At 48.4% G+C, this 14334-nt stretch overlaps 1 protein-coding gene across 2 annotated transcripts; it reads left to right on the top strand.

Annotated features, from left to right (window-relative positions):
• Nucleotides 1-1008: 1008 nt before the first annotated feature.
• PLA2G12B (phospholipase A2 group XIIB) lies at nucleotides 1009-13969 on the top strand. Of its 2 annotated transcripts, none has more exons than XM_030487742.1 (4): nucleotides 1009-1329; nucleotides 6536-6612; nucleotides 8247-8412; nucleotides 11019-13969. In XM_030487742.1, the coding sequence occupies exons 1-4, from the start codon at nucleotides 1095-1097 to the stop codon at nucleotides 11135-11137; spliced, it is 597 nt and encodes a 198-aa protein (XP_030343602.1). In that variant the 5' UTR covers nucleotides 1009-1094; the 3' UTR covers nucleotides 11138-13969. The 2 variants fall into 2 exon arrangements, with proteins under 2 accessions (XP_030343602.1, XP_030343601.1); XM_030487741.1 differs by having other exon boundaries at nucleotides 6536-6624.
• Nucleotides 13970-14334: the final 365 nt, after the last annotated feature.

Raw genomic sequence — 14334 nt, 5'->3', positions numbered from 1 at the left:
GAGCCTTCCCATGCCACTTCCCTTCCCTGTTATTTATCAGTGGTTTGTGTTGTCTTTTGCTGTTGGTGTTCATTTGGTTGGTTTCTTTTAATGAGTAACTTGTTTGAAGCCTCCACCAGCTGCGCAGGCCCCAGGTCCCGACAGGCCAGTCCCAGCAGCTCCCCCACAGGCCTGTTACCTGCCTTGGGCTTTGGTGCCGGCCCTTCCCTGCTGTGGGCCATCTATGTGACACGTTTAATTCGGCAGCAGCAGCAGCATTACACAAAAGCTGTAACCACCAGCCATCTAACATCAGCCTCCAGGAGTCCCATCAAAGGCCAATACTCATCTGCATCACTGATCCTATAACTGGGGGGACACACCAAGGGATCACCCTGAATGCAGCGTTTCTAAACCCAAACTACTCCTTAGTTGCCGATTCAACCCCTACGAGGACCGACAGCACCCTCTAGCCATAGCAGAGCAGGACATGGCACGTTCTGCCACCCTTTTCTGTCCTGGGCATGCAGGCCTGCAAAGCCCCTTCACACAAGCAACGTGTCATCCCTGTGGTCCCTCAGGTTTGCTAGGAGCAGTCCCCAACAGCAGCTAGGCCGGGTGGGTGCCTCATCCCACCCCATTACATGCCCAGGAGACCAAGGAGAAAGGCAACAGGTACTCCTCAGTCTGCTGCTGGTCTATTACTGCCATTGCCTGAGCAGTAGAAATTCTGGTCAGAGAGATACTCTTCATGTCCCAACAGGTTGCGGAGAGAGCGGGGTGGCCCATGCAGTGCCTCGGTGGGGCAGGCAGAAGGTCTCCCATGTGCAGGCAGGCCTGCAGCCCCTCCTGGTGCCACAGGGGCTGAGCCTGTTCCAGCGGGATTGTGCAAACTCACTCCCTGGTGTATCTCTGCAAGATGAACTTGTTCCAAATCCCTGTGGTGCACTTTGCACTCTGACTGTGGTGACCTCATGCTGGCTCCCTCAGCAGCGTTTAAAGTCCAGGGCAGAGGGGTGCTTGCCTGCCTCCTGCATGCCACAGCTCGCTCCCACTCCTCCCTGCCTGCATATCTGCCTGGACGAGGGCTCTGGGATCTGGATCTGGACTGCAGCATGCGGCTGCTTTTCAAGGCAGCGGTTCTGTGCCTGACGCTGGGCTTAGGGCAATGCACAGAAGAAGCAACGCAGGTGAACACCGCCCACCAAGCTTCCCAGGCAGAGTCATCCTATTCAGACTGGGGCATTGAGGCCATCCGGGACAGCTTTGAAACAGTGAACAGCTACTTTGACTCCTTCTTGGAACTGCTTGGGGGAAAAAATGGAGTATGCCAGTACAGATGCCGATATGGTAAGTGAACGCCGCTCCTGCGGGCTCCTTTCTCCCTGCCCTTTCCCCCTCATGTGCTCTCCTTCCCCAAGACCACCACCAGCTCCTATCCATGACCTGACCCTTGCTCTGCTCAGCAAGTCACTGCAGAGTCACAACTTCTCTGCTAGTGCCAGCACCGGGGCACTGAACCCTCATCTTCCCCTCTCACTGAGAACAGCCTGATCACTGTGTTGTGTGCAAGGGGACAAGAGGAGAGGACATAGGTTTTACAGGAAGGGCATATAGGTGACCGGGCTGCCCAGACCACTGGAGAGAAGCAGCAGGGTAGGCAGTGAGGCCCTAGAGGGGAGGACGAGCAGCCTGTGCAGGCCTGACTCAGAAGGGATTGTTAGTATTGCCCTAATCTCAGCAACCTTCAGAGTGTCATTGTTCAACAGTTGCAAGCTGGTTAATAAGTGGGCTGGAGGAGGGGAGATAACAGGAAGGCACACAAGACCTGCAGTCAGCATGGAGGAACCCTTAGTACTCAAGGCAGAATGAGGCAGCTGCCGCTTGCCTTGGACTTTAGAATGATTTACCAAAAAGGAAGAGTTTGTCCTGGAGGCAGGATGAAGGGGGTGACATCCTGGGGAGAGCAGGGCAGGAGGAGTGCAGGCAGGGCAGGGGGCCGGGCGCATAGAGGGGCACCAGGACCTGTTTGGGAACAGGAAGGTGGCTTCCTGCAGACTGTGTCCTCTTCCCATGCTCCTACAACTGTCCCCACAGCAATAACTGTTTTCAGTCAACTCAGCCTACCCATCCACAACTGCCTGCCAGCCCTTTTCTCCCCAGCTTCATGTCACATCCCTAGTGACTGGGCAGGATGCTTGTGGTTTCAGCCCCTCTCCTTCCCTGACCTTTGTTTTCACAGACAAAGGCTCCATGCTTTGGAGAAATCCTACCAACTCAGTTTTGGCCTATATGCATCCCATTTCTTCCAGAACATGAGCTGCGCACCGTGCTGTGCGTCTCCAGCCTGCACAGGGTTGTCTGTATTGCTGCCCTGACAGATGCAGCCGAGGGAAGCACCTCCCGCCCCTCCCAGGCCAGCAGCAAGGGTGCTGGGAGGAACAGATGCTGCATCATGGGACATGAGCTGCCTGTCAGGAAAAGAGGGCAGATGGGCCACCCTTAGCCAAAATGAGGCCACAAAGAGAGTTTAAAATGAGCTTTCAAGTTGGTTTGGGGTTTTGGTTTTCATGGTTTTGGGTTTTGGGTTTTTTTTTTTTTTTTTCCTTTTTTCTTTTTTTTTTTGGTTATTTTTTGTTTTGTTTTTAAATAATGTGTATTTATCTGTTCTGCCCTGCTCCCCGGGCCCCATGCTAACAGGAAACAGGGAGCAGGCCAGGCACCTCAGCCCCACAGACCTGCAGGGTGCCAGGTGCCTCAGCCCCACAGCAGCCCTGGTCCCTCAGCCTGGGGCCCCATGACATTCCCAGGTAGGGCTGCCTCTCTGCAGCAGCTCGGGAGGGCCACGGCTGCTCTGTGGGGCCCACTGGTGGCAGTGTGCACCCCAAGGGCACAATGTCTGGAGAAGAAGACCCCCCTGCACACCACAGCACTGCTCCAGCACACAGAATGAGCCCATTTACCCATCAGACAGCCCCTCCCCAGGCCCACGGCATGGCAGCCCCACGCAGTGTGTGATAACACCCCTTTAGGTCCACACCACGCTCCAAATCCAGAGCAGAAAGGGACTTGCCCTTCTTAACATAGTGACTGTAGTGGGCATAGTGTGGCTGGGACTGCCGTGTGCGTGAGGCAAGGTTTGGGAAGGCTGGTACCAGAGCTCGGTTCAGGGAGTCTCACCAAGTCCTGGAGGAGTGGTCACTCTGAGCACATCCTGCGGCTGGGGCTCTCCCTGCCCCTGCTGCCCCAGTCCTGCACTCTGGGCAGGGGGAAGAGCATCTCCACAGGGGGGTGGTGCAAATGCCTGCCTGCTCCCTGAGAGCATCCTGCGTCTTACCAGAGAAATGTTTTACCTAGAAAGGAAAACAAACAAGCTCATCGTTAGTGCTGTTCTCATCCTCTGCTGAACAAGTCGTTAATCACTGGTTGAAGGAGGAAACTACTGAAACTCTGCCCAAATGCTTCTAAAGGTCTTGCTGAACCCTTCCATAACCATTTATCCATGCTGGTCTCTAGCCCAGACATTGCAGGCTGCAAGTGGAAGGGATGCAGGGATGATCCCAAACCAGTGAGAACCAGTCTGTGCCCAGAAGAATGAACACAAACCATCTTTACCATCTTCCTGCTGAATCAGGGCCTCATTGCTTCTTCCCCAGGCACAACGCCAAAATTATGCCTTCTACTATCTTTCATTTCAGCTGAGACACTGATAATAGCTTATTTTGCCCTAATAAAGGTCAGGACTCACCTGTGATTACCACATCCATCTTCAGCTGAGCACACAGCACTTGGCTGTTCCAGCTGTAAGACTCTCTTGATTTTTCAGCAGCTAGTGAGGTCTGAAAACAAAGAACTTGATGGATTACTCCCTTAAATCAGGACATTAGGATTACACTAGCAACTGCTGGCAAATACCTCCTCCTCCTCCTCCTCACAAAATGTCTCTGGGCATCTTGGGGTGGGAAACAGCCTGAACTGGGGCTAACTCCCTTGATAGCTTCCTTCATCTGTCTGGCCAGGCAGGACTTCAACATCTTGCCCAAAATTTGGTCCCGAGGCTTAAGATGAGGAGGCGCATCCAGGCTGTGAGAAAAGAGCCTTCAAAGTCAGACACTCCAACACAGCTGTGCTATGTAGGACAATGTCTGCTCAAAGCCTGCTTGCCTGGGGCAGAGAAATAACAATGGGCCACTCAAAACACTAAGGAGCCCCAAGACCATTTATTCATCCAGAAATACATTCACTTCCTCCTGCCAGTGTACCAGTACTGCAGTGTCTGAGACCTCCTGCATGGCCAGCAGCTGTTCTAGCCAGCTGGCTGTTTTCCAGTCTCTTGGCATAGCTACAAAAGCCTGGAGGTATTAAAATGCATCAGGGAAACTTGCTTCCATTAGGAAACCAACTTCAGTTCTCCTCTAAGGCTGTGCCAACAAGAAAATTCCCTGAAATAAAACTCCTTCCAAAGAACAGGCTTCCTCAGCAATGCTGTGCTTTTACACATCAGCATCACTCTTCAGCATGCTGCCGTGCAGGTCCTGCTGTGCTTGCAGCTCTCTTCTTCATCCCAGTGATGCCCTGCAGCAAGTAGGTGTCAGCCTTTGGTGAAACACAGCTAGCAAACAGCCAGTGTGACCCACCAAGTCCCTTCTGCCATCACAGAAGTGCCTATAAGGATGGGCAAGAAATAGATGATAACAAGAGCACAGAATGAATGGTTATGTAGAGTCAGGAATGCCTATTATTTCTTTTTTGCTTTTGTTTTACTGTTAGCTAGAAAGTAAGATGTGGGAGAGAGGTTAATTTTGGTGTCTTGGACTTTAGCTGCGGAAGTTCACCAAAGGGCAGCCGAGAAAGAGTTCACCAAAGGGCACTTTACAAATGATTAAACTTTTTCAGAGAGGAAGAGGACAGGCTTCCAGCAAGGGCTCATCGGGAAGGTAGTTCATGTCTTGTTGATCACAATTCTCATGTGAAATTTTTTTTCCTCAGGACAGCTTTCTAAGACTTAATAGGTGTACCTTCAGCTTAAAAGAAGGTTTTCTCTGGAAACAATTATCTCCATATCCCCAAACAGTTCCACTCCTACGCTGACTTGCCAGCTTATCCCATTAATTGACAGTGCGCTGCAGAAAGATAATTTGTCAATATTACAAGCAAATCATTAAAATTTGACCCCGACCTGCAAAATCCACCTTGGATTTTGAACTTTCCTCTGCCTCCTACCTCAGTTCAGGAAATTTGAATTGTGAGTGCCAGTTCTCATGCCCTTCCAAAAGAGCAACTAGCTGTGAATTGCACCAAGACCTGGGTGCAGCCCTGCTCTCATTACATTTCTTAGGAGCCTTGGGATATAGATTCAGTCCATATATAGATATAATTCCTTCTCTCCATAGCATAACCACCAAAATACTGTAATGTGCAACGTGTCAGTAAACTCAGAAGTCACCTTGCCTCAATGTACCTCAGTTACCTCAGAGTTATGTTTTGGTGCAAAAGTAATCCCATAATGATGGTGTGCTGCAACCAACTGATTTGTGCTCTTTGTCTAGTGCTAACTCAGCTCTACCTGCTCAAAATAACAGTGCTTTCTGCACTAGAAAATTGCATCTGGAGCATGAAGCAACTCTGGCCTATTCAAAAGTGGACAGAAAGGTAGAAACACCATAGCTAACTGCTGTACTGAGAAATACCTTCCCACACAAATGCCATCGCCTGGTGGCAGTGTCAGCTAGAGAGCTTTATCTTGGCTTGTGGACAGCCAAATCCTTGGTGCACACTGTATTTCTGTATGGCTGGAGAAAACAGCATTGGCATCTCACAGCTATTTCACTTTGTTGCTCATTTGTTCCAAACCTCTTGTTCAAGGAAAACCACTCTGGCAATTTTTAATTTAGAAGGTGCTGGGAACATACCTGCATAAGACTTTTTGATGCATTTGTCTGTGAGGTCTTCTCAAGAACATGGTAGATTTATGCCTCTATTAGCCACTGGTATTTTGGGTACCTGGACAGAAAAAAGGTAAAAGCATCTTAAATGATTATCAGTGCTGACAAGAAGAAAACAGTGGAAATGTAGTTTAAAAAAACCTCAATCCTGCCTCAAGGGCTAAATTAGATTTATTTTATGTCTATTTAAATTCTGTAGTGGTGCTCAAGGAAGTAGAAACTTAGCCCTAGAGGTGATGGACTTACAAAAGGCTCAGCTCACATGTTTTTGTTGGAGCATTCACACAGCTTGCAAACTTTTCCCAGAGGAGGGTTCAAATGTCTTGGTTTAGCACCTCAAAATATCTTAACACCTTGCTCTGCATTTGAGATCTCCCTTTTATAAAACCAGCTGGGACAGAAACAGAACAAGCACTGAACATACATCAAGGGACAATCCAGAGAAACACAAGTCTCAGCCAGATCTAGTATCTATCCCTTCCTCCTTGCATCTCCTGGGAGAGTGAAGTGTTTGGGGATGCAGACCAAAGGGGGAGCTGCCTGTCACTCCTACTTTTTGGTGCTGCTACTGGGAAGATTGGCTTTCCTAACATTTTTCCTCTCTTTCTTAGGGAAGGCTCCAATGCCGCGACCTCACTACAAACCACAGGAACCCAACGGCTGTAGCTCAAATTTTCTGGGGCTCAAGGTACCTGAAAGTGTATGTACTGCCACACCTGCCATCCCCAAATGATGCAATTCTCTAATCACAGTAACCAGTAACCAATAATATTGGGAGGGAAAAGGCTTAGCTGCATTACACAGCGTCTATGTGGTGGCTCCTTTTCACAGCTGAAGCCAGAGCTCTGGAAAAGGGAGGAAATATCACTTGTGATATCAGGGACTTGTGGTCCCTGACACTTGTGGTGTCAGGGAACAAGCTATCTGCCTGGGACTGACAGAAGACAAAGCTGTCTGTTGTCAGCAAGCAAGGCAAACGTGTCAGTCTGAGCACTGCCTAACTACCTGTCAGTTAGGGAGGCATTAAGATTTCAACTGCTGATGGCAGTGAAACAGGAGTCACATAGACATGAGTTATGTTTACAAACGACCGGGCTGTTGCTCTGGTTGTCTTAGTAGGTGCCAAAAGAGAAAGTTTCCTGAGCAGGTTAGCACCATGAGAAGAAAAGGGGGCACCTGGCCAAGCAGAGCACCAGTGCAGAGGAACATATTTTTACCAAGGCCCTGAACAATCCTGTGTCCTTGCTATAGGACAGGGAACACGCTCCATGACAGGCAGCTCAGTGGCATAGCATAATGTCGAAACAGCAATACTTGAAGGCATTCTCTACACCCGGCCCTTAGCCTCCTCCCATGCTTTTGCCTTTGCCAAGCAATGAAATAAACCTGCAGGCTTTAAAACTGCACCCACTTGTTATTTTAAAAGCAATTAATGAAAACATATTAGAATCACCAGGAAAAGTACTCCCAGGAGGCTCTAAGAGCAGGAAATATTATTTACTTTATGCATTACTGCTGCCCATGAAGTCTGCAGCCATTAGGCAGATTCCTGCTCCAAAAAGCCCTCTCTTTGCATCCCATTCTTCATGTAATATTAGATCCTTACACTACATTTCACTGCAAACCTTGTAGGCATTTCTGCAGTACCTTCTCCTTAGGCAGGCAGTCACAAGCACTGCGTGCAATGAAGAAACAATCTCCTAAATATTATATGAGGAAGACCAAAAAAAGGAAGAATTTATAACAAGCTAATGAGTCCAGCCTCTGCAGGAGACAGGCCTTCTGCCCCATCACCCCCATGGTTATTAGCTAAGCTGCTGTTTACCTCCAAGCAAGTAGAACTCCCCTGATCAAGCTGTATTTGTCCTTGGCCTCATAAGTGCGTCTCTGAGAAATAAGGCATTAATAACACTTATAGCAGATTTATTAGGCCAACGAGCAGGACTTGTCAGGTTGTGGGAAAAGGAGGAAAGAGAAAAGGGGCCTTTGCCACTGCTGGCAAGGACAGGAAGCTCTCTAATCAACTCGGACAAATGAGAACTAGCAGATTCATGGAGGGGCTGTTTCTCACCTCTCTACCAGAGGTTAATCCCCCACAACAGAGAGAAGGGAATGTGGTCTGCCCTGTACAGGGCCTGCACTGTTGTTGCCACTTACTTTAGATGGTGAGGGAGAAACGTGTTCTCTCCTGCTGCCCCAGCTATCAGAGGTAGCTTCTGGGAAAGGATCCAACTGAGCTTTGCAACACCCCAGCCAGCTGGAGCTGTCTGATTCTGAGGCCAGGATACAGCCAAAGGACACTGCTTTCCTCTCTTTCCCCAGCTAGATTTGGGCATCCCTGCCATGACCAAGTGCTGTAACCAGCTGGACATCTGTTACGACACCTGTGGGGCCAACAAATACCGCTGTGACGCCAAGTTCCGCTGGTGCCTCCACTCCATCTGCTCCGACCTTAAGCGCAGCCTTGGGTTTGTCTCCAAGGTGGAAGGTAGGCTTCCTGGCTCACATCCCCTATGGAGAGGACAAGCGATGGCAGGGAGGTGAGGGTTTGGGCAGGGAGGGGAGGGTTTGGGCAGGGAGCTCTCTCCTTGCTGAAAACAGCAAGAATCTGCAGTAGGGAGCAGCACATCTGCCCCGTGCTTGTCACAGGTGGGTCAGAGATGAGTGAGAACACCGAGATCTGCTCCCTTCGCACACACTTCTGTCCCAAGACTAGAGACCTAAAATTATTTACTTTTAGAAAACATTACAAATGTGGAAAGAAAAAACCCCAAACCAACCAACACACCCCCCCCCCAAAAAACCCCTACAAACAAAAAAAAAAACCAACCCACCAACAAGAAAACCGAGCTGCAATTCCTTCAACCCTTGGATGCTCTCCTCAAGAGTTAAACCACCTTCAACTGGTGAAAAAACCTTCTACAGCCAGTAAACCGCAACTGAAACCTGTACATGGCCAAGGGCCAACAAACTGGGAGAGACAAGGACAAGGGCTCTCTGGGATCTGGTTCACAGACAAGAGATGACGATGGCACCAGGGACATGGGTGGTGGCTGAGCCATGGTGGGCAGAGCTGGATTCCTCAGAAGCCCCCGTACTAACAAACTTCTAGTGACGTGTCAGCAGCTCAACAGCCGCCCTGGTTCTGCCTAATTTTAAAAGCTTCAGACTGCAAGTTTGAGAAGCGCTTTTTGGTAAAGGCTGCATTTGCTAACTTTTGTGAAGAGTCCAAGCCTGCCTCTTGGTCCCCTGTGCCAACATCAAGCACCTCTTCACTGTATGACAAGGAGGAAACATAGACCCTTCCACTACTAGAGGTCAGCCATGGCAGGAAAGCCTCCAGCCTCCCCCAGTCTGCTCCTCCTGAGGCCATTTCATTACCCCATCCTCTGTAAGGCAGGTACCTGTCTCTTGCAGAGGGGCTGTGTGGCAGTAATGCTGGACAGGCAGAGATAAGACCTTCCAACAGTAGGTGACACTGAAACAGTTAAAGATATTTATGGGACCTCTAGTCTGAAAAACTGGCAGAGCCCTTGAGAACAGCCCATTCCCAAAGCTGAATAAAACTGGTGGTGCTGCTCAGTTTCTCACAGCTAATTGCAGCCAGCCCCTCTGATCCCTGCTGCTGATGCCCTGCTGTAAGGGACAGTTAAATCTGCATTTGTTTTCCAAAGGTGCAACCTCATTAGAGCACACAGGTAAGGCTGCATGACTAGGGGTACTAGTGCAAATGGCTTTCTACTTCATCACAGATAAATGTTTGGAAACAGTGTCCAGGCCAGCAAGAGAAAACAAAGACATGGACTAAGATATAAGTGCTACAGGCTGAGTACAGCAAATCTTTCATGGTCACCCCTGTCCACAAAAACTTGTGCAGCCAACCTCTTCCTATTTCTTCAGATTTTTCCCCCTGCAATTTTTTCAGATCCCTCCTTTTTCCTTTCTGCCTGCAGCAGTGAAACAGAAATACTAGGGAGTAAAGGTGGAGCAGAGCCCTTACTTCTTGGCTGAGCCAAGCCACCTCTGCCTGTAGCCAAGTAGGACTAAATACCTCCAGCATCTCTGTCCTGGTTGCAGCAGGAAGCACAGGTAGTTGCAGACTAACAAACATCTGAGTCATCCTCTCCTCCCCTTGCTCTGCCTCTTGTCCTGTGCTCTATACCTGCCACTCCCTGTCCTCAGTGCTGCTATGAGCAGCTCCTGTCACACAGTCCACCACCACCACCATCCCAGCTCTCATTTGGGATCCTTTCCACTTAGTCACCAGGATAGAGAGAGCAGGCAGGGGAACAGCATCTGCACTCCCTTCATGTGGGCACAAGCATCCCAGCTGCAGCAGTGCCAGTTAACCAAAGCCTTAGTTTTCCCATGGCTCACTACAGGCTCTCCAACACCTGCCAACTGAGCAAACTCCTAAAGCAGCAGGAGCAGAGCGAGGTGCTCTGAGAGGCTGAGGTGAGAGCAGACAGTCCCAAAGGCAGGACTTTCCCATATGCATACAGCAATTAATGTTGGTTGCCAGTGAGTAAACCCTAAAAGACTTCATATTAACCTATTTATTTACTGACAAGCAGTTTTGGGCTTGTTTTTTGGGAAGAGGAGGGGCTAGTAGTCAGGCAGACTGTATCAACAGCTCCGCTGTTATAACTGCAGTAGGATTTTCGTGCTGGCTGGCAACTCCCAAAAAGCAGAAAAGTTGGTTAGTAGTGGCTATAGGGAAAACTGAGGGGAGAGGGAAGCAGGAAAGACAGTCTTGTAGAGGTCTTCTTGGAAACCTGCTTGGTAAATAGTGCTATTTGCAGTGCCCCAAATGATCCATCGACCAGAAAAGCCTGACAGAGGCAAGAACAGAAAGGGGCGAGAAGTTAGTGTCAGACTGGTGCCACCCTAGGGAGAAAAGAGCCCCCAGTTCAGCAGAAGGGAACCTCTGGATTTATAAATCCGCAATACTCGGAGATAAGACAACAGCCCATGCTTCCAACTGCAAATACCACACAACTCGGTGCAGAGCTCAGGCTAGGGTGGCTTCCACCCACCCCCCAGATGTCCCGAAGTGCCTATTACTTACCTGCCTCATCTTTTCCTTCCCTGCAGCTTGTGAATCCGTTGCAGACACAGTGTTCAACGCTGTCTGGACCCTGGGCTGCCGGCCCTTCATGAACAGCCAAAGGAGCGCCTGCATTTGCAATGAGGAGGAACGAGATGAATTGTGAAGAAGAGCAGATGCCCGGCCTCCATGAGCCTGTTGCCAAGCATCCCCTGTGCCACTGCACTTCAGCACAGTGACTTCTATCAGCCCTCTGGCCCAGCACGAGATGGGGGGACCTGGGCCAAGCAATACACATCAACTACAGTTTTTGGGCAGAGAGCTGCGAAAGGGAAATGGTCTATGAATATAGGGCAGTGATGCCTGCTGTCCACCACAGAAGCAGTCTAACAGCCCTAGCCCTTTCTAAGTCCATCAGCCTGAATGATCCGATTTTCTCTACAGACTGATCAGGAGAGACAAGCAGGATGCAGCGCTGGTTATAAACAAGAGACTTTACTTGTTTATTTGCCTTAGACACACGTGTATTAGCCCCCTCCCCCCTACCTTAACTCTGTAATTTGCAGTGCAGAGCATTAGGTTTCTGCAATCACTAAAAATCCCAGTCCATGGACATGCTATTTACATTTTTGCACCACTGGTGACAGACTGAAGAAGAGAGGTAATTTACCTTCAGTATGTTGCTCACACCCATCCCTGACATTTTCCATCCTGCCATTACACACCCTGACAACCCTGCTTATTTAAATACTTGGTGGATTCAAAAATTATTTAAAACATCCAGGAAGATTTGGTAAGCATGAGAAGAACTTTAAGTGTTTGTGATACAGGCACGATTCATTTTGGGGCAGACGAGGACCAAAGCCCATTGTGTCTGAGGTCTGAAATCACAGCACTCTCCCACAGTCTCAGGAGAGAAAGCTGCTTCTCTTTTGCAGTGTCATCCAGATCCATTTAATTATTTTCCTCCTATATCATTTAAAAAAGCTTTTCCCTTAGGATCCCTTTTTACACAAAATGACTGGGTATCCACCTCCATCTTTTGCATGAGGGAAACAGGAAGCTCACAGTTGCCTTGGATGAGACATTCAAAATCCCAGAGGCTTACCTGTCAGGTGGCAGGGCTTACATGCTACCTCTATAGGGCAGACACACTGCCAGCTGAAGAGCTATCAGCAGCCTCAGACAGCATTCTTTCTAAAATGTGGTTAATACTTCCATCTGCTATCGGGAGTTTTTATTGCATACAAAATTAGAATTTAAAGTGGTATATGGAACTTCATCTACATATAACATTTGCAGACAGCTTTCATCTGTGTTTCTTGTTGAGAGGAGGTTGCTATTGGGTGCATGTGCCGTGCCACGTAAATACTTCAGCATCTTCTGCAAACATATTTGTGATTGTGTTCTTCCATCTGCCATGGAAAAGTTAAGGCTACAGAAGGGTGATTTAACAAGAATAGAAAGAATCTGTCTTAGTTACTTTTCTTCTCATTTAGGTTTAAATGTATTCATGGAGCTATAAATTATTTAAGCCCCATATTCCTGTTCTTGCCAGTCATCTTTGCTTTACAGTGAATGGCATTGAGACATTCATCTGGCCTCAGACAGACTGAAACAATAAGAGCCCACTGGTATTAAGACCAGGAAAACAGAAGTGGCCACAGGAGATGTACTGGGATGTCTTCCATTAGGAAGGACCTTGGTTTACACTGACCATATGCAATGACATCCTTTCCTTGCTGTGCTAATGCCACTGGAGAGCGAACACTGTACTGCCAAGGTTCATCGCAATGTGTGCCTGTCAGAGCATGAGGCTGGACAGTCAATTTTGATTATCTAAGAAACATGTATTTTTGGCTAGGGATGGGAAGGAAATGGTCCTTGTTCCAGACACTTCCCAAACTTTGTATTTGACTGATGAAATGGTGCCTGTTGCCAGTTTCAAATGTGAGCACGCGCTTACAGTTAAATGACAAAATTAAAAAAATCAATCTTGTTTACAGTCAATAGCCAACTGGCTGGCAAACGTCTTAAAGCATTTTATAGTTCAAGTGACATCAGATTAAAGACAGGCCAAGGAACTGGTGACAGATGATGACATACACTGGAGAAATTGAAGGGTTCTGAACAAAATCTCTCTATCCGAACAACTGATGTGTTGGAGGCACCACTAATATAAATCAGTTTCTTCATGCTTTCAGACCACCATTCATCCCCAAACACTACAGACTGCTGCACACAGGGCAGATACTGAATACTGAATAAGTGCATTTTTCACAACAAAATTGAACTGTGGTAATCTGAAAAAAACCATGAGCAGCTCTACAAGAAAACTTTTGAGCCTTCAAGTGGTGGCAGTGACTCAAGAAAACTACCAGATAATCCTGTAGAGGAGAAAAACAGTACATGAACTACAGTAAAACTTCTGCATCCAAACTAAAAGTTGCTTCCCCTCTACATCGCTCCTGATACCACTGAAGCAGCTGATCACAGCACTCTCCAGGTCAATGGACAAACCCTGAGAGCCAAACCTTGGGTCATCTTCACTTCCACCCTCCTCTGAGCAGGAAGACAACACTGTGCTCACCTGATGGCTTGCTGTTGACTTTGTACATTGGCAGGATGGTTTCCAACTCTTGCAGATGTTCAACCATTCAGCCATTGTGCCCTCTCCTAGTAATGGTTCCCCAGAAGAGCAATCTGTGTTTCCACTGAGGACGCAAAAGCAGGGTCTAAGACGGCAGGTAACAGGTGTATACTCCTGGACATCCAACGTTCAGACATTCACTTTACATCCTAAGAGAGAATGAGGTGGCACTAGCCAGAACACCAGCCGCATGTGTTGGGCAGCCCTGACGCAGCTCAGACTTTAACTGTGGAGGGCAGTGCTGGTCGGGGGTGTTGCCTTCTCACACATGCAGTGACTGCTTGTGCAGTGTGTTTTGCTTCCACTATGTAGTGTGGCAGATTAAATTAAACCAACAAATGCCTTGGCTCTCAGGTGAGTTTGGTCTTTGATTTCGTGTCCAGGTTGTAATGCTGAGAAAGACGACAGATGGAAGCAAGAAGCAAACTGGGGAGAGCTAAAAGACTTTGAGAAATGGTGGTGTTTGTGCCTAAGAGCCATCCCCTCTGTGTCAGAGGAGGAATGGCCACAGGCCAGTGGCAGACAGTAGACCTACTATCCTGCTTTCAGGGCAAACTAAACACCTTCCCAGACTGCTCCATTCACATGGCCACACAAGACCACTGCTTCCTCCTCATTACTCTTCCAGATTATTCAACTAAAAAGCTGCAGAGCGGAAAAGCTGCTTCATATGAATCTGTCAGGAAGAATGAAATAATGTGCACAATAACTGA

This window comes from Strigops habroptila, chromosome 5 (assembly GCF_004027225.2).
Source record: "Strigops habroptila isolate Jane chromosome 5, bStrHab1.2.pri, whole genome shotgun sequence".
Taxonomy (NCBI): Eukaryota; Metazoa; Chordata; class Aves; order Psittaciformes; family Psittacidae; genus Strigops; species Strigops habroptila.
The sequence above is the reverse complement of the archived record's forward strand: the minus strand, read 5'-3'. Positions and strand labels throughout refer to the sequence as shown.